Here is a 25804-nt window from a genome sequence, read left to right as displayed (position 1 = left end):
AAAAAGAAAATTGAATTATGTTGTAATGTAGAATGTTTTGAAACGTGTCCAATGATAGTCAACAGTTTTCAGTTTTCAACAACCCGATGGAAATAGAACCACTCAGAACATATTTTGTCGGAGAGGTGTGCCTTGATTTCAGCGCTAGTGTATGATCTGCAGTAACGACTGTTTCAAAGACTCAAAAGTTGGTCGAAAATCCGGGTCCAACTGCCAGCAGCTTTTCATGACATCATAGACCTCTGTAGGACATCCGTCCGGAGTAGGCATGCGGTATCCCTGCTCCAAAAGAATCCTCACATCCTTTAAATTCTATATAGCGGAAAAAGAGTTTTTAACATATATTATATTATATTTAGGGCTGTCAAACGATTAAAATTTTTAATCGAGTTAATTACAGCTTAAAAATTAATTAATCGCAATTAATCGCAATTCAAACCATCTATTAAAATATGCCATATTTTTCTGTAAATTATATATATATATTCTGTAAAATAAATTTTGGGAATGGAAAGATAAGACACAAGATGGATATATACATTCAACATATGGTACATAAGGACTGTAGTGGGCATTTCACTCTACTGTCATTTAAATCTGTCTATGCTGTCCTCACTCCGAAGCGTCTACTTTTTCCAAAGCTAGACAGCTAGTGAACGATGCTTTAATAATCAGACTTCTTCCTTTTTCATCTGATTTATTAATAAAATGGCCTCAAACCATTGTCCTCTTTAGATTGTCGTAAAACTACAAAAAAAAAAAGTACACAAGCATTGCATTAGCAACAACGTTAGCTTAGCACGCTATACAGGTTCACTAAACATAAACAAAAAGCGTCTCATACAAAAAATATAACATTTCGCTTACTAACATAATATGTACATTCTTTACAACAACCATACTTACGGACAAATCTTGTCCAAGGATCATATAAGCACAACATTACAATGTAGGCATCAGCCCGCGACGTCCTGCAGCCATATTGAACTGGCAAGAAAACAATAAACCATGTCGCAAAGCGACCACAAGAGTTCGCTGTTAGACAGCACAAAAAGCCTTGCTGTAAAACTTACCAAAAGGCAGAATACTGTCTGAGCGGGACACGTGCGTTAATTGCGTCAAATTTTTTAACGTGATTAATTTAAAAAATTAATTACCTCGCGTTAACGCGATAATTTTGACATCCCTAATTGTATTATATTATATTATATTATATTATATTATATTATATTATATTAGTTAGGTGTTTAATTTGATTTCTTTATAGGTGATGGTGCTATTCCAATAGTGTAGAATAATGGGAACCTCTGGATACCTCCTGATACAATATAATTTGTGATACAAAGCTCACGATAACGATTATCTCACAATATGGCGACACAAAAATTATTGATACACGGGTGGGAAAATCAATCTTCGATTTCCTACGATACAACTATTAAATATAAAAACACTAAATGGTCAAATAAAGAATGTTTTTTTCTGCACTGTCGCAGACTGTCAACTTTTGTCTTCCTCAAAGAATGAGAATGTTTCAGTGCAACATTTATGTAAATAAATACAGCCAGCAACCCTATGTAATCACAACGTCCTTGCCAACAAATGACTGTCTTTCTCAACGTATTGCCTGCCACTGACGATGACAGATGTCCAATTCCTTTAAACTGGGAGGACTGACTTTGAGTGCTCATGTTTAATTTGCCATTAAGAGTGATTGGTGTCCAATTCATTTTGACTGGGAGAGGGCCCCTTCCCAGTCAAAATGAATTGGACTTCTATTGTCGTCAGTGGCAGCCAATGAGTTAGCATAGACACTATTCTAGTGGAAAATTTTGGTACAGTATAATGGAAAATTTTGGTAGCAACCAGTTGGTCCCTGATTAAACAGTGACATCTTTTTAAAAATGATACAGCATATATCGATTCTTGGCGGGAGCAAATTGATAAACTACCAGGACACAAAGTATCACGATATATCACCATACCAATATGTTGTCACACTCTTAGTGTAGACATATAGTGTACGTATAAATGACTTAAATACTGTGTTAGTGACAGAATACGTGTGCTCCAAAATACAACCACGGTTGGCGACAGTGTTGTCGAACTGAACTCTGTTGTAAACTGAGGAATCTCTACATCTTTTGTGCAGGAGCAGTTTACTACTGTAACTAAAAACATAACTCTGAACAGTATTGCAGGTGTACTTGGATCATCATAATTTCAAGTAAATGTTTTCTCTTGTCGTAACCTGGATACTTACAATTTTTGGGTAAGGCATTCGACCAAATGAGAAAATTTCCCAAAGCAAAACACCAAAACTCCAAACATCCGATTTGGTGGAGAATTTCTGGAGCGGTAGAGAAAAGGGAAAATACTTCTGTACATAACTTACATATCAGCATTTTCTGAATAAAACACATTCTCACCACTGTACGAGAATCTACCTTTCCTCTGAGAACTTCTGGTGATGTCCATTTCACTGGGAGCTTGTTAGTATCCTGAAGAGATGACACCTTCTTGGTCAAACTAAAGTCACCGACTTTAGCAACGAGGTCTTCCGATAACAGAATGTTACGGGCCGCGAGGTCTCGGTGGACAAAGTTATTGGATTCCAAATACACCATGGCTTCACAGACATGTCTGAACAAGAGACAAACAGTTCAAGTAGCCTAAATGTATTTCACTTTTAAAACTGTGTTGTGGTTGACAAAAGCAGATGTGAAAAGTTTGATGTACACACAGTGAAAAATCAGAAAGTGCATCATTCGTGAGTACTGTCCGTCCTCGGGAGCGAAGGTAGTCCACCAAGGTACCCTAGGGGAAAAAAGCGGGCCTATCAAGCCAGGTACTAAAGACGTTGACGACGGATGAGAGAGACACTCACGTTTCTCATGTATTCAGTGATAATGTAAAAAGTGCCATCCTCCTCTGGAATCACGCCAAACAGCTGCACCAAGTGTTTGTGTCTTAGTTTCCTTTGATATAGTAGATAGTAGAAGTGAACTGGATTTTCGTGAGTTTTTTTTTTTTTTTTTGTGGTCACAAATAATTTAAGCTTACCAATAATCAGAGATGACAATAGAAAATGTATCTATTATGATTCTATGATGCTTATCGATTATCAGTCCAATCAACTACATAATACATACAATCATATATGCTATAGCTAACATTATCTCTAATTATTTACCAGTGTGACAGCAAACAAAGATTTTGCATAGTGCTATGCGATAAAAACAAAATGTTAGATCCAGATCTGTATCATGATATCTAACCTAAAAAGGACCTTAAATCGCTATCTATTATCTCAGATTTTTCTCTAGCCATTTGTGAAATGCATTTTGTATAGAAAAAAAATAACTGTATAAAAATAAAAAATAGATGAAATTTAACAGAATACACCCAAGCCGCCCTTCAAAATCACCCCAACCCAAAATTTGTGCTGATTTATTTCATTTGATCACAGAGATAAACCAATAGACAGATTCGTTTAAACTAATTGGAGAATTGTTAGGGCTCTTTGATTGCAGGCTGGAGACTAGACATTTGGGGGGGTGGACAGAAAATGTCATTGCATGTAATTGACTTTCCGTTACAGTATATGAATTTTTCAAAATAAGACTTTGCTGGGTAAATGTCTATAAAAGTTGTAAAGCAATAAAACAAACAAAATTTAATGATATGAACAAAAAATATTTTAATAAATGGTCAAAATTATTTTTCTAACAGATCATGTGACTAGCACCATAGAGACAGTCATTTGCTTTGCTTAGCCCCCACCCCCCATAAAAAAACAAATGCGGACAGAAGGCGCAAGATGGATAAACATAACTTTTTCAAACCTAAGCTTTCAAAAGTGACAACTACTGAGCGAGAACCATGCATTGAAGATGTGGACCAGAGAGCACTGCCAATATGGTGAGCGGAGTTTCAGTTTGCGCCACGAAAGATGTTAATTGTACAACAGAGAAACCACCGGCATAGGCAGAGTTTGACTTTTGTGGCAGGGGGCGCAAAAATTATGATGACCCGGAAACGCAGTGCCAGCAATAAAATTAACTTACATGATATATGCTCGGATAGTATCTTAGCCCATGCTCGTACATACAGGCATCCCAGCTGTGCGTGTGCGTGCGTGCGTGTGTGAGCGCGTGCAATATTCTGTCTTACCTAGTTGAGAAGTAGACGCCGTATCCTTTTTGACTGAATATTCCAGCTAGGAACATTTATAATAACATGTTGAAAATTAGCGAGTTTTTTTTTTGTTTCCTATCTTTTTTGAGGGGAATTCTAAATCAGGCTGCTTAGGACAGCTATGCTTTTGCCCAAGATCGTCGTCCATTGAATATGGTACGCCCGGTGGTCATTTGCGGAGATTAGGCGCAGGTCAAGGGGCATATCCTCCCTGGCGGCCGAAATTGTCATTGCATGTAAATAACTTTCCAATACATGAATTTAAAATTAAGACTTTGCGGGTAAAATGTTGTCTATAAAAGTTGGTCATGGTCATTTGCTTTGCTTAGCCAAAACTACCTGAGGACAGAAGAAACAAGATGGATATGCGTAGTTTTTTTCTCTGAGTTTTCAATAGCGACAACAACTACTGAGCAAGAACCAAGGATTGACGATGTGGACCATGAAACACCAGAGTCACACCGCCAAAATGGTGAGCGGAGTTTGAGTTTGTCCACTAAAGACACTAATTGTACAACAGAGCCACAGCCAGGGTGCCATTTTCAAGGGTACGAGTGAGTAGAAAAACTTGGCATTAAATTGGATATCTTCCCGAAATGCAAAAATCAACTTCTCCACAGAAAAACGTGCGCACTCACACACGCATGCACACCCACACACACAGAACTGGGATGCCTGTATTTATGAACATGGGCTAAGGTACTAACCTAGCATATACAGTATTTTCTAAATTCATTTAATTGCTGGCACCGTGTTTCGGCATCATCAACATGCTTTACCCCCCACCCCCGCGACAAAAGTCAAACTCCTCCTATGACGACAGTCATTCTCTTTTGTCTGCTTTGGGGTCCACTTCCTAGCGCATTATAACAAGAATAATAGAAGCTGGATGGAAAAAAAACTTAAGGCAGAGAAGCTCATTTTCATTTACTGTATACTTGTCTGAGCGTTCAGGGAGCAATATTTTGTCTTACTCACATCATGACAGATCCCTCTGCAATGAAGGCCTGCGCAGTAGTACAATGTTTAAAACTCTTCACAGCAACTTCATTTCCTTGGTAGTAAGCCAGCATGACCTCTGCAAGTATAATACGACTTAATTAGTTGTGACTACGGTATGTAAACTAAATAAACAAACAGCCTCCTTTTGTCTTCCTGCCTGATGATAAAACACGACCATTGGTGTGGAAACAGTCCCGATAACGAGTGTCTTTTGGGCCGATATTCACAGAATGAGGGGGTTATGAGACAGAGTTAGAGGGATGAGCATCTTTACTGGATCACTTTCAGGATGTTGGGCACCTTACAAGGCTAGGGAGCCAATGAAGATGACAATTCTTTGTTGACAGGAAAATGCAGGAATCTTACTTCTGCCTTTTTTTTTTTTTTTTTTTTTTTTTAACTCATCAGGTCCTTTGGTCGTGGATTATATTGAAATTTATGGTGGCATTTCTGCCGAGCCAAGAGGTCAACCTTTCTTAGCTGAATCCATGTATCGCTTGAGTGCGTGCACTGACATTTTATCCCATTCCCGACGTCATTGTAGGCAGCTTCTACATCACCAAAAATACTGCCAACACCTTTTCAACTTTGCAATAGATCAGGAAAATGCAACATTCAATCACCACTATACGTGTTGATTCAGTACAAGGAACTTACAGTGTACTTTACTTCTGATTAACATTTTAGCTTTTCGATCACCTGTGACCTTGTGTAACTGACCCAGTTAGAACAGGTCTGGTTATATGCGACTTCCACATTCTAAACGACAAAAATCAAGAGACTCCGGTTTTTCCAGGAATCCAGCATATATCCAGCTACATTTAGTCCTTTAGGACAATCTGGCTCACCTTTGCCTGTTTTTGTTGTTAGGAAAATTGGTTAATTGCAAAAACCAAAATTCCATAATTCTAAGGTTTTGAAGAGGCTCGGGTAGATGAGAAAAAAACAGGTGATTACAAAGTTGGCAAGCTGGGAGGATAAGGCTGTGATGGGAGCATAATAGAAAATGTTCACCTACGTTGAGCACCTGCGCAATCATGCTTCTAAGTCCTAGTGTTTTGTTGTGTTTGTTTGAACCAGAGGTGGGTAGAATAGCCAAAACTTTTACTCAAGTAAAAGTAGTGTTATTTCAAAATAATATTACTCAAGTAAAACTAGTAATCCAAAAAAATGTACTCAAGTACCAATAAAAAGGTATTTGGTGAAAAGAATACTCAACTAATGAGTAACATTGTGTTTTTATTAACTGCTCACACTGTTTATTATTTTTATTTTTTTTTAAACAAAGGTATTTTTTTCTTCAGCACAAAGTTATCAAAATTAACAATTATTATAATACTGTACAATAACCTGTTACATAACCACATTAAGGCAAAAAAAAAAAACAAAATTATTGAATTCTGGCGAGACAAAAAAGCTACAGAAATTAAGCATCATTCGTCCAAACAGTGTGAGTGCCCTCTAGTGGCGAAAACATATATCCTATTATGACATTAAAAGGATCATATCTCCGGTTTTCCGTGGTTAATCGGTGCCAAATAGAAACTGGGAGAGAGGTTAAAATCCACTTGTTCGAGTCATGTTGATGGCATTGCTGTCTATGTTAAATATTTTTTTACGGTGCTTTAAGGACGCCGCGTGATTGAACAAGCCGAAATGATCGTAGAACAGCAAGCTTGAGTCTAATTAGTGTAAAATTAAGTCATTTGATTATTATTAATAATAATAATTATATTATATAGTAAAGTTGTGACGTCTAATTGGTGAAACTGGTAGAGCCACTGTTGGCATCTCTGGCAAAAAAAGTAAAATCTAATATGTAGAATAAAGAAGAAAAATGTAAAGACTAGTGTAGCCAAAAGTAGCACAGTAAGGGCAGTGTTTCTTCCTTACAAATCTACTCAAGTAAAAAGTATGTGTTAGGAGTAAATTTTTCTCAAAAAGTTACATAAATAAATGTCACGGTGTAAATTTAACATGGTACTACCCACCTCTAGTTTGAAATAAACAAAGCAGCAATCTCTATCCAGCTACTTGCCTCCAAACTTTCCCTGTCCGATGGTCCTCTGTAACTGGAGGTCTCCCCTGTTCTTCACCCAGCCACCTGTTTGGAAGTCAAGACAGGCGGGACGTTATAACCACATACAGTGTATCACAAAAGTGAGTACACCCCTTGCATTTCTGCAGATATTTAAGTATATGGCGGAAAACACCCAGGTGACTTGAAGTGCCGCTCTGAGACCCTCCATTTGGCCAACTTTCAACATTGTCCGAAATGCATGTGTGATACATCATTGGAAAGCTTAAAATCTCAATTTTGAATGAAATGAATGAATGAATGAAATATTTATTATCATCAACGGTATCATTGACAATCATTGACTATTACAAATTGTGATACAATTTGCCTGAAGGGAACCGAAGAAAAAGACAAAGGCAGACGGGAGAAGCATATGCTTATCATTTTCCCGTCCCCCCATACAGCTATAGACGCACAATCAGACATGGTACAGTTACATACATCACATGGCCACAAACTGTACAATAACACAATCAACAATCTGGGTTTTCGTACAAGGTTATGGCTTTGTCATTGTCCCTGACATTCTAGCATCTATTTGTTGCGGGAACATTTTGTTGTGGCTATGTGTGTGGCAAAAGTGTTATGTGTTATCACAGCTGGTGTGCAAGTAGCGACTCAAAATGCTTTTCATATAAGTCTCTTTAAAGGGTACATTCCTAAGGTGTACACGGTGGCAACAATTGCCGCGCACAAATATCACTGCAACAGTTTCAATCAGACATGAATGTATGAGGAAAAATCAAACAACACGTTGTACATATTTTATCTCAAGATTAATGTCTCCACAACAAAAGACATACTTATAATTCGCTTTAAACAGTATCTTTTCCATATACTCAGTAAAGAGCTGGACATTTGAATCAGGAGCTCGATAGACACAGCAAATAATTATATTTTTACAATTGGGGATAAGGAGCTCAATTGTAATACATTCCAGGAGATCGTCAATTCTAATTGACATATCATGTAGGATTTCAAACATTAAAATCTTCATTAACAAACAAGGCAACACCCCATCCCACCTTAGATGCCCGATTCATTTGTACCATGTTATATCCGTGCAAATTAAAGTCAGAGCCGTTGTTACTGGACTGTCTCAGAAAATTAGAATACACAATATTCTAATTTTCTGAGACAGTCCTGTACATTAATCCACCATTTAAAGCAGGGGTGTCCAAACTTTTTGCAAAGGGGACCAGATTTGGCGTGGTAAAAATGTGGGGGGCCGACCTTGGCTGACGTCCTTTACATAGAACAATATACAGGACTGTCTCAGAAAATTAGAATATTGTGTATTCTAATTTTCTGAGACAGTCCAGTATATTTAGTAGATAATCCTTAATGTGTTCAAAATTCTTGTAAAGACTCCTGCTGTTGATAAGTTTCAGCTTACCGTCCACGTCCACGGAGTTGTTATACTGGTCCGCTGTGTAGTATTTACAGTTATCTGACATGTTATTGTAGAAGTTGTGGTCCGGATCAAGCTAATCATTTGGGTCATCATGGCACTCTTCAATCTGTTCATCCAATTTTAATCGAAGTGTGGTTTCAGATGTCATCATTAATTTTCGAGTGGGGTCAGCTCCTCGAGACTCCTTACAGCTTTAATCTTCATATCTTGCATCTTGATAAGGATCCTGCAATCCAAGACCCAGGTGTTGGCTATCATTTCCCAGCTTTTTTGAGTTGACGGGCTTTTCTTGCAATTTCGGCATTTTGGCGAGTCAAGTTGTCATTCAAAAAAATCTTCGACCCTTTCAGGTGGCAGCGCTGGTTAAGCAGGGCAGTCTTGGTCTTGTGGTCTGCCAGCTTCATGAGCACCGTCTCCGGTCCTCTCCCCCCAGATGGGAGCAGAAAGCAGCGACGGATGTCCTGCAGTTCCATGTTTATTCCATACTCTTTCAGCTTAGCGATTGCCTGTTGCGCCACTGTATCACCTGGGCTAGATCTAGGCGTCAGTTGTAATCCCGAAATGATGAGCTCATTTGCGCGTCGGCACTGGTCGAGATTGTCAGCCAAAATTTCCAGCCTTTTGATGCAAACATCTCTCTCCTCGACCGCCTGCTTGAGTTTAATCGTTTTCAGCACGGATTAACTGGAGCTCTCTGACAATTTCTTGATTTCTCCTTTGATTTTCTTGATTCTGGCTTTGAATCAAGCCAGTCAAGGAGACCTCCAATTTCTGTATGGAGGATTTTATTTCATCCAAGTCTCCAGATCTCAAATTCTTTGGAGCCATACTGGGAGTTTCTGGGGGAACAAAAATTTTGAACAGGAAGGCATTTTTGAAAAAAAATTTTTTTCAAACAGCAAAACCCTAATTGGAGGCGAGAACATGCGAGAGCAAAATTAAAGACGCCACGATTTTAACAAGATATTATCGCGTACTTACCTTGTTTCGATCAAAAAAACTCCACGCAGCATGTATCACCAAGTGTCAAGACACAGCTGTGAATGGCCACAGCCGTGTTTTTATTTTTATTTTATGGGTGAAACATGCTAATATAACAAGGGTTGCGATGCAGAAATCGCAGACAATAAGGAGTGCTTGAGATTTTCTTTTTCATATACTTACCCTTTTAAACGTAATTTTTCAATTTTTTTTTTTGTTTGTATCGATTATTTATCATTAACATATCGGAGAAAATGCGACAGCAACAAAAAAATACAATTAAGCGATAGTTAGGAGGTAGGTATCAGTGACTTTTTTTACAGACGCCAAATTTTTCATTCTGACGTAATTTGTTTAAAAGTTAAAAATTTGCGAGTGAATAATTTTTTAAAGTGTTTTTTTTTTTTTTTTTTTTAACTAAAATTTAGACATCAATTAATGATTGTAAGCTAAAATGACATGAATTTTGAAGAATAAATATAATTACTTACCTTCTTTTTATGGCTAGGTTGAAACAAAAGCGGTTGCGTGGCGTCTGTAAATGGGGGTTTCCAGGGTAAGATGGACAAATTAAAAATAGTTCGGGGGCTTATTGCGCCATGAATCTGCTATGGCAGCATATAGACATATTGTTCTATCAAGCACAACAGTTCGTTTGGCTTAAAATACAGCAGTTTATTTTAAAAACGGGATGCAAGACCATAAACTGCTTATTCAGCCTTTTCTGTGTTTTCCGCCATATCTTTTCATGGGACAACAGTGACAAAATGACACTTTGATACAATGAAATGTAGTCTGTGTGCAGCTTATATAATAGAGTTAATTTATTTTCCCCTCAAAATAACTCAAAACATAGCCATTAATATCTAAATCCCTGGCAACAAAAGTGAGTACACCGCATGGGAACTACGTACATCCCTAAATATCCAAATTGAGCACTGCTTGTCATTTTCCCTCCTAAATGTCATGTGACTCGTTTCAGGAGTGCTGTCAGCATTGCTGCAGAGATTGAAGAGTTGGGGGGGTCAGCCTGTTAGTGCTCAGACCATACGATGCACTCTACATCAAATTGATGTGCATGGTTGTCACCCCAGGAGAAAGCCTCTTCCGAAGATGGTACACCAGAAAGCCTGCAAACAGTTTGCCGAAGACATGTCAACAAAGCACATGGATTACTGAAAACATGTCCTATGGTCTGATGAGATGAAGATAAATTTGTTTGGTTCCGATGGTCTGAAGGATGTGTGGCGGCGACCAGGTGAGAAGTACAAGGATAAGTGTGTCATGCCTAGAACGGAAACGAATACTCGAGCAACTCAAGTAACTCGAGTTTAAAAACTGATCCGAGTAATTTTATTGACCTCGAGTAATCGTTTATTTTGACAGCTCTAAGCATCACATTTTGCTCGGATTACTTTTAATGCGGGACAACGCGCTGATGTGACGTGCGTAGAGGAAGAAGCAAAAAAAAAAAAAAAAACTTACTGCAACCGACTGCCGCTACAAACGATGCCGATGTTGGTAAAAACAAGCCCGGATGATGCTACGTTGGTAGCAGGTAGTGTCTGATGTGTCTCATAGAGATCACTTGTATGTTGAACTAGATGCGAAATGACAGAGTCAGCGGCGTTAGTAAACAGCTGCCATCATAAAGCAGTAGAGCGCTAAGCGCTACTAAATAAGATTAACGTTACTGTCACTAGCTCACGTAACGTTAGCCCTGCGGAATGGCTAGGTTTCTATTAATTATGACCACTGTCGATGTGTGGCTAACTTGTCTTACATACAGGCTTTAACATAACATAGCGTTGTGGAGTGATGAAGGTGTAAAATAAAAACTTAATAATGCTAACTATCAATTTTAGCTCAGTAGTCATTGCTGGATAAAACACCAAGTAGCATTGTTCCCTAATGTGCTCCAATACAGCCTGTATCATACATTTATTTTGAACACTGCAAAAACTCAAAATCCTATCAGGACTTACAGTTTAGACTCATTTAAAACTTAACTACCACTTAAAAATGGCTTGACACAAATTGAAATTAAATCGAAACACGTGGGAAAAAATCCTAACTTTTAAGTGATGTGTGTTATAAAGCGTAATGACATTTTTAGGTAAGATATATATATATATATATATATATATACATATATATATTTTTTTTAAATAAGATCTAAAAGTTTTTTGAGTGAAAGCAGTGAATTAGTCTTTTTTTATTCTAGTTACATCTGAGATGCAATTGTTGGCTGTTTTCAACAATGTACATCAAAAATAAAGACATTGATTGACTGAAAATTGTTCAATATTGGCTGAAATGTCTTGTTTTCTCATGTATATTAATAATTGATCTTCACCTAAAAATATATATGTTTTATCCGATTAATCGATAGAATTTTCAGTCGATTACTGGATTACTAAAATATTCGATAGCTGCAGCCCTAGTCATGCCTACAGTCAGGCATGGTGGTGGGAATGACCCCCCTCCGCCCCACCTCTTCAATCTCTGCAGCAATGTTGACAGCACTCCTGTAACGAGACACATGACATTCTGGAGGGAAAATGACAAGCAGTACTCAATTTGGGCATTTAGGGATGTACGTAGTTCCCATGCGGTGTACTCACTTTTGTTGCCAGGGGTTTAGATATTAATGGCTATATTTTGAGTTATTTTGAGGGGGAAATAAATTAACTCTCCTATATAAGCTGCACACAGACTACTTTTCATTGTGTCGAAGTGTTATTTTGTTAATGTTGTCCCATGAAAAGATATTTTTAAATATCTGCAGAAATGCGAGGGGTGTACTCACTTTTGTGATACACTGTAGTCCAGGGGTGTCGCTGTGAAGATCAAAGCACTCAAGTCAACCTACCACTCAAAAACTCGTCTTGGACAGCTACAGTCTTCTGCTCCAACTTTGGCTTGACTAGACCGGTGCACAGACCATCACCATTGGTTTTGTAGTGCTTTAGAAAAGAAGAAACACAATGGATAAAAACTCAATATGATTAAGGAAACGTTTTAGGTTTTAGGTTGTACCTCAACGAGCTGAATGAGGTTGTCAAAGTATTGTTCCTCATCAATAGTGACCTTGCCGTTGCGGTATCTAATGTGGTAGTGCTCCACCATGCCGTCGGTGCACAAACACAGGGTGTAGTCTCCTGGATAGTTGGTGCTCTCTCTCACCAAGAAAAGGCCATCCTCTGGTGGAGACAACAAGCTCTCAGCCTGAAGTCGTGTTATTTTGCCGTGAAACCATCTGCAAATGAAAACCATGGAGGACATTATCATTGTTTTAAATATACGGTCTTCCGTGAATTTGTACTGTGCGATTGGGAAAAAAAATATCTTATTGATATGCCAAGGTATATCTACATTTTTTAATTATTTGGTGAAAAATGATATGATAATTAGGCAACTCCCCTCTGCCTCTACTCACTCTATTTTTTGATTAAACTGACATGCTACAAACGTTAACTGTATTGATATCTGGGCAGGGGGAGCCAATAGGCTTACTCTTGAGAAGAGATAAGGACATTTGAGGCCGATTGGTGATACTACTATAGCGTATGGCAGGGGTCCTGCAATACAAATCTTGAAGGTCCACAATTATTTTTTTCATACAAGCATGAGTCCATTTATTAATGTCAGTCAAGTACAAGGCAGGTCGAAGGTGGTAAAGGTGGTTTTCTTTTGATCAAACAAAATTACAATGCACATTGTGATTAAATAAAAATATATTAACATTTTCTTGACTTAAAATTAAAAAGAAAAAAAAAAAACACACATGCAGGTACAATGTTTACACATGTACACTAAATAATTGAAGATCTGTCATTAAGGTGCAAACAATAACTATTGACAGTGCATTTTGTAACTGTAAAACCCAGCTAGACAAAAAAGAAAACGTGCAAATAGCAGTACAGTACATGTTCAAATGTAAAGAACATAAATGACAAGCTGTGTCATTAAGGTGCAAACATGATAATTATTGACAGTAACTTTAACTGTAAACCACTGCTCATTGAGAGAAATGGCATTTGGGGGTCAAAAAGCTGTTTACTCACACCATCAGCCAGTACTTCAGTGTGTCTTGTGGTTGATGAATCTCAGAGTTTTGTTTTTTATTTTTGTTGTCGTGTCCTTCTTTTCTGTTACTTCAAACATTGCTGCCATCACTTCAGTCATACACTCTTATTATTTCTCCATGAGAGAACGGCTTCTTATGTTTGGCCAACACCCACCACACTCTGAGTTAGCACTCTGTTGCAATTTGTTGTTGTGTCATAGATTTAACAATAACCTTGCTTGACTCGTGATATGACTGCTTCAACCTGTTAATTTCTTGCCTTCTCAATTCAGATTCAGGAGGAATCTTATCTTCAAAAGAGCTGTGCTCTTTAACATAATGGCGTTTCACATTTTCACTTTTTATCAGAGCAACTGTCTTGAAGCATATTAAGCACATAGGTTTGGTACTTGCAGTTGGTAAAATGGACGCATATTTGTCAATCCATTCCTCATAGAAACAGCGATTTTCATTGTGCACTTTTCTTCTCTTGATCAACTTTGAGCATGCCATTTTGTAAGATTCGGTCATCTACTTGGACTGTAAAGTGCCGGGTTTGACTCGTCTTTCACACTGCTGCGGTCCGTCCACTCTAGCTAGTAGCATGCAGGCTCTCTCAGCCAATCAGCCCATCCATGCACGCTCTCTCAGCAAATCAACATATCCATGCACACTTTCTCAGCCCAAAGTTGTCATAGAGATGACAACAGAAGCGGGAACATGGAAGATATTTGACTAAAAATGAAACTGAATTCAGCGAGAGAATAGTAGCGCTTTTTATTTTTTTGAAAAGTGCCATTTGCTCTGGGTCCACAGATAGGTGTGGCGTGACGCTACCGTTGGCAAAGGCTCCCAGCAAAGATGATCTACAATTAATCCCTACATGTTTGAACCTGAGGCGTCAGATGACGACGATTTACTTGACACAGCAGATGTCCTCATGACGCCAATTGACAGCTCGACGCTTCACGAATGCGAGAATTAGTGGTAAGCCTAAATCCAGTATCGTGATTTTTCTATTTGAGAGAATGCGATTACATGGTTGTATTTTCCATGCTCTCCACATAGCTAAAACTAGATATTAGGATTAGGTTATGGGACACGAATCCGATCTAAATATGGTAAAGCTAGCCCAAATGTGGCTGAATAAATGAGACATGTCATTGATTTTTCAAAATAAATGACAAAACGATTTTATTTTCCAGGTGTTGCTGTAAACCTTCAAGTAATTACCCTTCCAAGAGTATGCCTGTGTTGTCAGGAGATCCCAGACGTGAGAGCCAAACTTGAGGAGGCTGAAGCACTGACAGGGGCATGAATTACATTAAAAAAAATACAACTATAAATTGTAAACAACATTGACATATTTTGTTGACTGTTTAATGTATTCTATTGGTATATAATATATTGTAATTATATTCTGAAACCAGCGGCTGTCTAACCGCTCGAAGTGTACCGACGCACATTCTGAGCTCCTGAAAGCACGCTGCTATCTTAACTGATAAGCGCTCAGGGCCAGGACCAGCCTGAAAAATACAACTCCAGTATGACTCGGAAAACTCAAACCTGAGGATCTGGATGAAGTCAAATCCTCCATCCAGAAAATAGTGGCCTCTCTGGCCTCTCTGACCAACCTGGAGGCTTCTCTGACTAACCTGATTCAAAGCCAGAATCGGGAAGTCATGAAAGAATTACAGCTGATGCACGCTGAAAACGAGAAGCTCAAGCAAGTGGTTGAAGAGAAGGAGGCTCGCATCAAAAGGCTGGAAATTCTGGCTGATGATCTCGACCAAGGAAGACGCGCAAATGATCTCATCATCTCTAGATTACAACTGACGCCTAGATCATATGCCGAGGCCGCTAGCCCACCTGTGGCTCAACAGGCAATTGCCAAGCTGCAAGAATTTGGAATAAAGGTGGACCCGCAGAACATCCGTCACTGCTTTCTGCTCCCAACTGAGGAGAGGACCGGCGACGGTGGTCGTGAAGTTGGCAGACCACAAGAGCAAGGTTGCCTTGCTGGAGCACTCGCCACCGCCTGAAAGGAACGAAGATTTTTCTGAATGACAACTTGACTCGCGGAAATGCCCACATAGCGAGAAAAGCACGTCAGCTCAAAAAAGAGGGGAAAATTGCCAGCACCTGGGTCTCTGATTGCAAAATCCTTGTCAAGTCGCAAGACATGAAGATAAGCGTCGTGAGAAGCCTGGAAGAGCTGACCTCATTCGAAAATTAATGATGACACCTGTTACCACCTTTTGGATGACCAGATTGATGAGTACCTTGATGACCCAACTGATAATCTTGATCCTGACCTCAACTTTTACAATAACATGTCGAACAACTGTAAGTACTACACAGCGGACTTTAATTTGCACGGATACAACATTGCTGTGATATCACCGACCATCTGCCTCAAGACTGGAATGATGTTTACAATGAAAACCAACGAGACAAAGAATGCAAAACAAACCTTGGATGACCAAGACGCTTATCAACGCTTGCAAAAAGAAAACAGCGCTGTATGAGTTTTTTATCTCCCAAGGACAGGGCCTGCGAGGAGAAGTTTAAGAAATTTAGAAATAAGCTAAACTGGACATCAAATGATACAATGAACCCACTCAAATTGACAATATGTGAAATTCCATGGCAATCAATGACTTTTGAATGATATGTGAAAAAAAAAAAATAATAATAATAACTGATAATAACTGGACTGTAACACAAACATGCTTGACTGTGCATCCCGGGCTGTTGGGGGACGGGTATCGATAAGCATTTGCTTTTTCCCGTCTTTCCTTTGTCCGTCATCGTTTTTCTTTCCGGTAAATTCCACACTCTGAAACTATCAATGATATGATGATGATGATGACAATGACAATGAATTCATTCATTCATTCATTCATTCATATTTAATAGGTCACAATAATGAGTGATACCAGATTTATGTTGAATCAGCATCAGCTTTTGCTGTCAGATTGTTACGCAACATAGGAAGCTAAGTTATACAAAGCAAACAATGGGTCACATCAAAGAACATAAATTTAGTAAGCAACACAAAGTTAGGATAGCAACGGACTAGCGCAACATTGAAAAATGATATTGCAAAAGACTGAGAAGCAGTTTAGAGTGGGAAATATCTATTTACTCTTTTCTGTAGCATAAATCATTATTATTAAAATATGAAGGTAACTAGATTTTTCTTTCAAAAATGTGTACTGTATTTATGACTAGTTTATGATTTCATTTAATCAAAATTTGCTACATTCATTTCTCCTAAGTCCTCGTCATCTGATGTCGCAGACGGAAGAAATTCAGCAGCTGGCAGGCCTCATAGGATCTCTTCAGTCTTCATCGCTGGACTTGCATCACTTGTGTCATCATATGACTCGACCCACTCTTTCTTGATTTTGGGAAACTGGGTGGGGACTGACTTGCAACGCTTTTTTCATAGTGTTGAGGGTTTCCGCCGCTTAATTTTTTCTGTTTGGCTTCCTGGGAAAAAAAAAAAAAAACAGCAGCATGAAACTGTTGGATGAATCCTAATTACAGGCCAAAAAACAACGAGCCAAGGACCTGTTTGGTGCTGGGGACATTTGAATTTACATAATACCTATTGATATAGTAATAAAATCACATGAGTAGACGACATGTGAGCCAACCTATCTACTTATGACAGGCCAACAGCAACAAAAAATGTCGCACTTCAACAAACAGGCAGTAGGAGTCGTTAATCAAAAAAAAGCCAGCAATGTTCTACTTACGTCTTTGTAAAACCAAGGTCGCATTGTTGTAGGTTTTCAAAGCTGTCGTCGCTAAAATGATGAAAACAATGAGCCGATTGGGGACCTGTATGCATGCTCACAATAACGGTCCAAACCTTTGCAGAAGTCTTTTTGGACCACTCATAGAGTCTCGAGTCTTCCTGTGGGTAATTCATCGAGATGGCATGACAAATCTCGCGAGTAAAATCCAGAAATGTTTGCAATATATGGTGAGGATAGCGTGGTGCTATATTTCCGTGTTCAGAGTTGTGGCGAGGCTCCCTGGAAGTTACGTCATAAGGTAGCAGTCGGCAGGGCAGCGCGTCCCTCATTGCTATGGTGTTGCTATGGCCATAACTCAAAAACTACACGGTCAATTATTTATTTATTTTTTTTAATGTGACTTTTTGAGACAGCGAATGATGTATTTAATACAATTCAACCGAGTAGAACACTCAAGAACGAAATCCGAAAAGCTCTTCAGTTGCCCTTTAACCAATTAACTTTCTGCTGAAACAAGCAGCACCTGACAATGATTAACTGATTACACATGTAAAAGATCTGAGTAGTATAAAGGTATCTTCTTCATTGGTTGGAAAGCGAACCTGCACTTACTTGGCCCTTTCTGGAATCAGTTTGATACCTGTGGTGTAGAGTGTCTCTAAACCAGGGGTCAGCAACCCTGGTCCTCGAGTGCCACTATCCAGCTTGTTTTCCATGTCTCCCTCCTTTAACACACCTGGATCAAATAATCATGATCGTTATCAGGCTCCTGCAGAGCTTGCTGATGAGCTGATCATTTGATTCAGGTGTGTCAAAGGAGGGAGACATGGAAAACAAGCTGGATAGTGGCACTTGAGAAACACGGTTGTTGATCCCTGCTCTAAACGCATTGTGCGACTAGAATAAATAGAATAAATTAATAAGCGATGGCATGTTTCATTTGACGTGTTAGTGCTCTCGGTTGCAAATAAACCATTGAAAACCCTAACAGAAGTTGGGGTTGTCATTGTAGACGCTACAATTTTGGTTTGATTTAATTTTTTTATTTTCGTATTTCCCATCAGATTTGTTACTCTACGCTGTAGCTCATAGGATTGAAAATCTAGTACAAAATATGGATAAATTACATGAGTTGACAGGTATGAAAAGTTTTATATTGTTTTGGCAATATATATCGTCATACCGTACAGAACTACCGTGTATATATTTTATCGGAAGTAGTTTTACAGTTTTGTTACAGTATAAACGATCCTGTTTACTCAGACCATGCTGCAGTGCTGCACTATTATTAAACAAAACAACATATTTGGGCACTCACGGCATCAGATTCAGCTTGCTTTCACCTTTCACAAATTTTTGAATGCAGTTGGTAGGAACTGCCCCTTGGCGACCAGCGTCATTTTGAGCAATGTACCACTGTGGATCCTGTAAAACAATATGTTAGATTTGAAAAAGACCAACTATGCTCACCAATGAACAACTGTACATTTAAGCAAAGAGAACATACAAAAAACAAATCTTTTTACCCTCGTGGCTTTGATAATGGTCAACATTTCTCCTTCGTTAAAGGGGAGGTGGTGCCCCGATGAGCTTTTAAATTGGAATTTGCCCACACACTTTGTGCCCTCCGGCCATGGAGTCTATAGAGAATTACACATCACAAATTGTGATAATTTTTTGGGGGGGTGTGCATTAAGCCATTGAATTTTTCTTTTCATTTAATCAGAAATATACACAACAAATTCGAAAGAAATAATTTCTAGATTCTTGTGGATTTGAATGACCTAATGGAAGCAAAACACAACTGCAGACGTTTTCACCTTTGCCATGTTGAGACAGTCCAAATCCTCTCACAGGTGACGTCTTCTGTCCGGAAATATTTCACCCGCTGGATGTATTGTATCCAAAGAAATAATCAATGTGATGGTCAATTTTACAATCACTGCCACTGCTCGCAGTTGAACTGGATTGATCATCTGTTGGCAGCGAATGAGTGAAAGACTGCTCTTCCAGCAGGGTTGACAGTACAGGCAAGTTCCAGAAATCTCTGGAATGTAACAAGTTTGTATGACACACACCCGCAGACAATAAGTGAGGTAATCAGAATTAAAGTGCGTATGACAGGATTTTAAAAAAGCCTTAAATAGCATTATTATGTGAATTAGAATCATATTTTGAGACGATTCGACTATATACAACAATTTGGCAAAGCGCAGATGATGAGAAATTAATGTTTTAATCTGCCGTCTAGGTGAACAGGTGAATGACGTCAGCGGGAGAATTGTTTCATCTGATTTAGTATGCAGCCCATTGAGAGGGAATTATTCATAACGAGGAAAATGCGACGAAGAGAGCCGCAAAATGTCATTGTTTTAGTCTCTCTACTCCAATTTTTTTAAAGGATATTCTTTTTATCAAAGTATTTTCCCATTTGCTAAATAAATGGTATGGTCATGACAAATAACAATCTTGTGCTAAATGGAATATGAAATAATAAAAATGCGTTTATTCAGTACGACATGGCAAAATTACTCTATAATGGTCAAAACTGTCGACTTCACCTTTACTGTTGCACTTTGCGAACGCTATATTATGCCGCCGTAGTTAGTCAAGCTTTTGACATTTCCCTGCCCCCCGGCTTCGAAAACGTAAACAAACCAAGAGGCGTGACAGCTAGCCGACATGCTAAACCAAATCGAGTGACATCTTTGAGTCTTATTTTCGCTTTCGAAGCGAAAAATCACACAAAACTAGCCCGGATCACGTCACACTGCAGCGGGGTTGTCAATTGTCTTCGCCGATCAGCAACCCGCCCGGCAGAGAGCAAGTTACAGCTCATTCCCCTGCTATTACAGACAGAAGAGCTTGCCGGGGAAGCAGCTGGAGAGTACCGCCTGACAAAACGGCCGACGTCGGAGGAACGCGTAGCTGCCACATGGTCAACACGAATATAATGAAAAATAATGCATTACTACCCGGCGTGCAGCTGTTGTGCAGCTAACATGACAGACAAAATGTGTCTTAGGAGATCTTTTCTACCTGCCCATCCATGATGAAACATAAGTAAATAGTCCTTTATTTAAAGAAAGTTTGTAGTGTTTACTTTGTAATCGCTGTATTCGCAGCCATTTTTAACACAAAGATGCAATTTCTGATGGGATTTAAAATTGGACAGAACACCAGGGACATCAAGAGGGCAATAAACCGAGTATAGTGCTCTCCCGGCTCCCTGGCTGTGTGTTTGGGATCATTGTCATGCTGAAAGACCCAGCCACGTCTCATCTTCAATGCCCTTGCTTATGGAAGGAGATTTTCCCTCAAAATCTCTCGATACATGGCCCCATTCATTCTTTCCTTTACACAGATCAGTCGTCCTGGTCCCTTTGCAGAAAAACAGCCCCAAAGCATGATGTTTCCACCCCCATGCTACACAGTGGGTATGGTGCAATTCAGTATTCTTTTTCATCCAAACAAGAGAACCTGTGTTTCTACCAAAAAGTTCTATTTTGGTTTCATCTGAACATAACACATTCTCCCAGTCCTCTTCTGGATCATCCAAATGCTCTCTAGTGAACCGCAGACGGGCCTGGACGTGTACTTTCTTCAGCAGGTCGACACGTCTAGCAGTGCAGGATTTGAGTCCCTGGCGTCGCATTGTGTTACTGATTTGTTACTGTGGTCCCAGCTCTCTGTAGGTCATTCACTTAGGTGCCCCCGTGTGGTTCTGGGATTTTTGCTCCCCGTTCTTGTTATCATTTTGACATCACAGGGTGAGGAGGGAGTTGAAAGTCCGTGTTGCCCAGCGACAGCTCCAAAACATCACTGCTCTAGAGGAGATCTGCATGGAGAAATGGGCCAAAATACCAGCAACAGTGTGTGAAAAGCTTGTGAAGAGTTACAGAAAACGTTTGGCCTCCGATATTGCCAAAAAAGGGTACATAACAAAGTATTGAGATGAACTTTTGGTATAGACCAAATACTTATTTTCCACCATGATTTGCAAATAAATTCTTTAAAAATCAAACAATGTGATTTTCTGGTTTTCTTTTCCACATTCTGTCTCTCATGGTTGAGGTTTACCCACGTTGACAATTACATGCCTCTTTAATATTTTCAAGTGGGAGAACTTGCACAATTAGTGGTTGACTAAATACTTATTTGCCCCACTGTACATAATAAAATGATCCCAGTATTTGACATTAATACAAAACACAATGTTTACTCACTTCCTCGTAAAGTCCAATGGTCCTACAGTAGTTTTGGGCAATATCCACCGGTGAATGGGAACCTTTTAAAACCCCAAAAAGGCTCACACGCCTCTCTCTGGTGCAGCAAAATTTTTCTGCAGCCGTTTAGCTGGCATGATGCGAAAAATAAACAAATTAATCCGCAAAATCAGCTGAATCCTTAGTCCTTCTCATACAACAGTACAGCTGAACAGTGAAGAGGACTCCTTCTACCGTACACGTCACAGCGCCCGCTTTCTCCACTCGAGACTGGAGCCGGAAGTCACTCGTTTTCATGGCGCGGGATTAAAAAAACTAACCAAATATAGCGATCGCTTCCACACACATCCAAACAGTCCATTTCATTCAGGAGCAGTGTTGTTAATAACGGCGTTACAATATAACGGCGTTACTAACGGCGTTATTTTTTTCAGTAGTGGTTAATTTACTTTTCTCATCTTGGCAACGCCGTTACCGTTACTGAGGACGGAAAGGCATGCGTTACTATGCGTTACTATATTGGTCGAAAAGTCTGAGGGAGACGGACTCACCGAGACGACAGAGCAGGAGTATGGAGGAGGCAAGAAAGTTGTGACGCCGAGCAAACGCGATGCTAGGTAGCTCCAATAATACATGTTGTAGCCGATAGCTAGTACAAACTACGCGCGCATGTTGTGGTAGATATGGTAGACATGATAGATATCACATGTACTGTACATAGATATAACTAGATGCAAAATGACAGACATGGCACTAAATGAGTTAGTAGACAGCCGCCATCTTAAAGCAGTACTTTTTAGGACGGCTCTGTTGTAGAGAACCTTCCTAGCGAACCTAAGTAACTTTTTATCTAAAATACTTCTAAATCGGCAAAATCTTGACTTGAATCTATCTTTAAATGATGAAACAGTTTTAAAACTTTCATATGTCGAAAGTAGAGAGAAGGGAACTAATGCAATAATGGGAGCAATTTTAACAACTTTTAACAGCTGATTCAGGGTAAAGGGTAAATTAAGGTAAAGAATTGGGCTCGGGCCAATTGTACCAAAAACCTTTTTTTTTTTTTTTTTTGAGGAAAAAAAAAAAAAAAGTAATTATCACCAATTACTTTGCCAAGTAACTAATTACTCTTACATTCAGGTAATTGAGTTACTAACGCAATTACTTTTTGGGATAAGTAATTTGTAACTATAATTAATTACTTTTTTTCAGTAAGATTAACAACACTGTATCTGAAAATCTGAAAAAACATGCTTTTTGCTGTCATAGGCACTTTAAGTCATACTTCCTCCACGCTTGTCATGTCATTGGAGGACAGGGAGATGACACGGCGGACACAAACAACGAACACAGCTCTGTTGCAACACAACAATGTTGTTACTTAAATTGATTAGGTCATAAAAATTGCCTAAAAAAAGTTTTTATAATTCTTTTAAATTATTATGAAATTCTTCTGAAGCTTAATGGAAAATTGTAGTTTACTATGACTTTTTTTTTTTTTTTTTAAGCGCATTTTCTTACTGTATTTGTGCTGTCAAATTACATGAGGTTGTGTTCTGCAATTGTTCAATATTTCCCTTTATTTATTCTGCAATGAAAAACTCCACTGCATTCAGTTTTCAGGCACCTTAACGCTCGATAGGCTCAGACAACTATCATACTGGCCACAATATCTAAAAGAGCAAGAGGAAAATAACTGAAATCCTAGCTTCTATGCAAGAAAAAAAAGTGGCTGTTTTTTAAAATTATTTTGTCAACAAGACGCATGATACAGTTGTGGTCAAAAGTTTACATACACTTGTGAATAACATAATGTCATGGCTCTTTTGAGTTTCCAGTTATTTCTACAACTCTGATTTTTCTCTGATAGAGTGATTGGAACAGATACTTCTTTGTCACAAAAAACATTCATGAAGTTTGGTTCTTTTATGACTTTATTATGGGTGAACAGAAAAAAGTGATCAAATCTGCTGGGTCAAAAATATACATACAGCAGCGCTAATATTTGGTAACATGTCCCTTGGCCATTTTCACTTAGATTAGGCGCTTTTGGTAGCCATCCACAAGCTTCTGGCAAGCTTCTGGTTGAATCTTTGACCACTCCTCTTGACAGAATTGGTGCAGTTCAGTTAAATTTGATGGCTTTCTGACATGGACTTGTTTCTTCACCATTGTCCACAAGTTCAAGTCAGGACTTTGGGGAGGCCATTCGAAAACCTTAATTCTAGCCTGATTTAGCCATTCCATTAACACTTTTGATGTGTGTTTGGGGTCATTGTCCTGTTGGAACACCCAACTGCGCCCAACACTCAATCTTCGGGCTGATGACGTTAGCTTATCTTGAAGAATTTGAAGGTAATCCTCCTTCTTCATTATCCCATTTACTCTCTGTAAAGCACCAGTTCCATTGGCAGCAAAACAGCCCCACAGCATAATACTACCACCACTGTGCTTGACGGTAGGCATGGTGTACTTGGGGTTAAAGGCCTCACTTTTTCTCCTCCAAACATATTGCTGGGCATTGTGGCCAAACAGCTCGATTTTTGTTTCGTCTGACCACAGAACTTTCCTCCAGAAGGTCTTATCTTTGTCCATGTGATCAGCAGCAAACTTCAGTCGAGCCTTATGGTGCCGCTTTTGGAGCAAGGGCTTCCTTCTTGCACGGCAGCCTCTCAGTCCATGGAGATGCAAAACACGCTTGACTGTGGACACTGACACCTGTGTTCCATCAGCTTCTAATTCTTGGCGGATCTGCTTTTTGGTGATTCTCGGTTGAATCTTCACCCTTCTGACCAATTTTCTCTCAGCAGCAGGTGATAGCTTGCGTTTTCTTCCTGATCGTGGCAGTGACAAAACAGTGCCATGCACTTTATACCTACAAACAATTGTTTGCACTGTTGCTCTTGGGACCTGCAGCTGCTTTGAAATGGCTCCAAGTGACTTTCCTGACTTGTTCAAGTCAATGATTGTTCAAGTCAATAATCACGCACAAGAAATTGCTAATTTGTGTTGCTGTATGTATATTTTTGACCCAGCAGATTTGATCACTTTCTCTGTTAACCCATAATAAAGTCATAAAAGAACCAAACTTCATGAATGTTTTTTGTGACAAAGAAGTATCTGTTCCAATCACTCTATCGGAGAAAAATCAGAGTTGTAGAAATAACTGGAAACACAAGAGAGCCATGACATTATGTTCTTCACAAGTGTATGCAAACTTTTGACCACAACTGTATATTGTAGTATATTGAACGCCTGCTAGCACAGTCATTTGACAAAGAGATAGAGTGACTTACTTGTTGGAGCATACAGAAAGTGAACTTTCCAGTTCTTATCAAGCTTTCCCGCAGGTATCTCTGCATTCCTGCATTAAGGTTTCCCTTCTCTTTTTTAACATCCAAAACCATTTTTACTTTGTATTGTTGCTTCAATTTAAAGAATCAAGAATTATAGTGAACCCTTAAAAGCAAGAATTATAGTGAATCCTTAAAAATCGATCAAGTTCAAAAATACTAAACTTATTTATTACTAGTTAAGTAAATAGGTTGTTGTAAATCCATATTACTTCACATTCTTTCTGGTAAGCGCTCAAGCAGTGGTCTCTGTTGTTGCAGTCAAACGAGTTGATCAACATCAAACTCTCATCTAGCGCAAATTGAGCGTTGTTTCAATTGTAGTGTAAAAGGCTGATCGCACACAACAAGAGGGATCAGAGGTGTTGACATTTAAATCAACCACTGACAGAAATATTGGTAAGCACTCCAATGTGTAGCCATAGTCACTCATAAAAAACATGGTGTGTATCAGCATTGGGGGGGTCAGAGAGGTCAAAGTATGACCCATCTTGCATTCTTTAAGGCAGAAGGAAACGTAATGTCATCAATGTGCAAATAAGCAATGCATATGAGATTGCATATATAGTACTGTAGTTACTTTTTTCTTAGACACCATATAACTATTTGCATTAGTCTAACACATTTATTATAGTAAAGCATTTAACCATAGCTTAAAGAAACAGGCCCCATGCCCTTAGACACAGTAAAGCGAACGAGCCTATCGCCTGATAGG

The 25804-nt window shown here is 39.0% G+C and overlaps 1 protein-coding gene across 2 annotated transcripts; it reads right to left on the bottom strand.

The window, feature by feature from the left end:
• On the bottom strand, positions 1-22695 carry LOC130916743 (tyrosine-protein kinase CSK-like). Of its 2 annotated transcripts, none has more exons than XM_057837684.1 (13): positions 22288-22695; positions 19331-19557; positions 19037-19150; positions 18829-18935; positions 12765-12933; positions 12547-12640; positions 7238-7303; positions 5176-5275; positions 2888-2978; positions 2744-2817; positions 2448-2643; positions 2264-2350; positions 1-312 (listed from the first exon to the last, which is right to left on the bottom strand). In XM_057837684.1, the coding sequence occupies exons 2-13, from the start codon at positions 19337-19339 to the stop codon at positions 145-147; spliced, it is 1275 nt and encodes a 424-aa protein (XP_057693667.1). In that variant the 5' UTR covers positions 19340-19557; positions 22288-22695; the 3' UTR covers positions 1-144. The 2 variants fall into 2 exon arrangements, with proteins under 2 accessions (XP_057693667.1, XP_057693666.1); XM_057837683.1 differs by having other exon boundaries at positions 12714-12933; positions 22288-22689.
• Positions 22696-25804: the final 3109 nt, after the last annotated feature.

The sequence above is a fragment of the Corythoichthys intestinalis genome, chromosome 5 (assembly GCF_030265065.1).
Source record: "Corythoichthys intestinalis isolate RoL2023-P3 chromosome 5, ASM3026506v1, whole genome shotgun sequence".
In the NCBI taxonomy this organism is placed as follows: Eukaryota; Metazoa; Chordata; class Actinopteri; order Syngnathiformes; family Syngnathidae; genus Corythoichthys; species Corythoichthys intestinalis.
The sequence above is the reverse complement of the archived record's forward strand: the minus strand, read 5'-3'. Positions and strand labels throughout refer to the sequence as shown.

Excerpts from the sequence above, each read along its gene's own strand:
- LOC130916743 (XM_057837683.1), bottom strand. Across the intron at positions 12,934-18,828 it reads AGCAAGCTGAATCTGATGCC|ATGGTTTCACGGCAAAATAA; the intron begins GTGAGTGCCCAA and ends TTTCATTTGCAG. Across the intron at positions 313-2,263 it reads GAATGCCTTACCCAAAAATT|AATTTAAAGGATGTGAGGAT; the intron begins GTAAGTATCCAG and ends TCCGCTATATAG.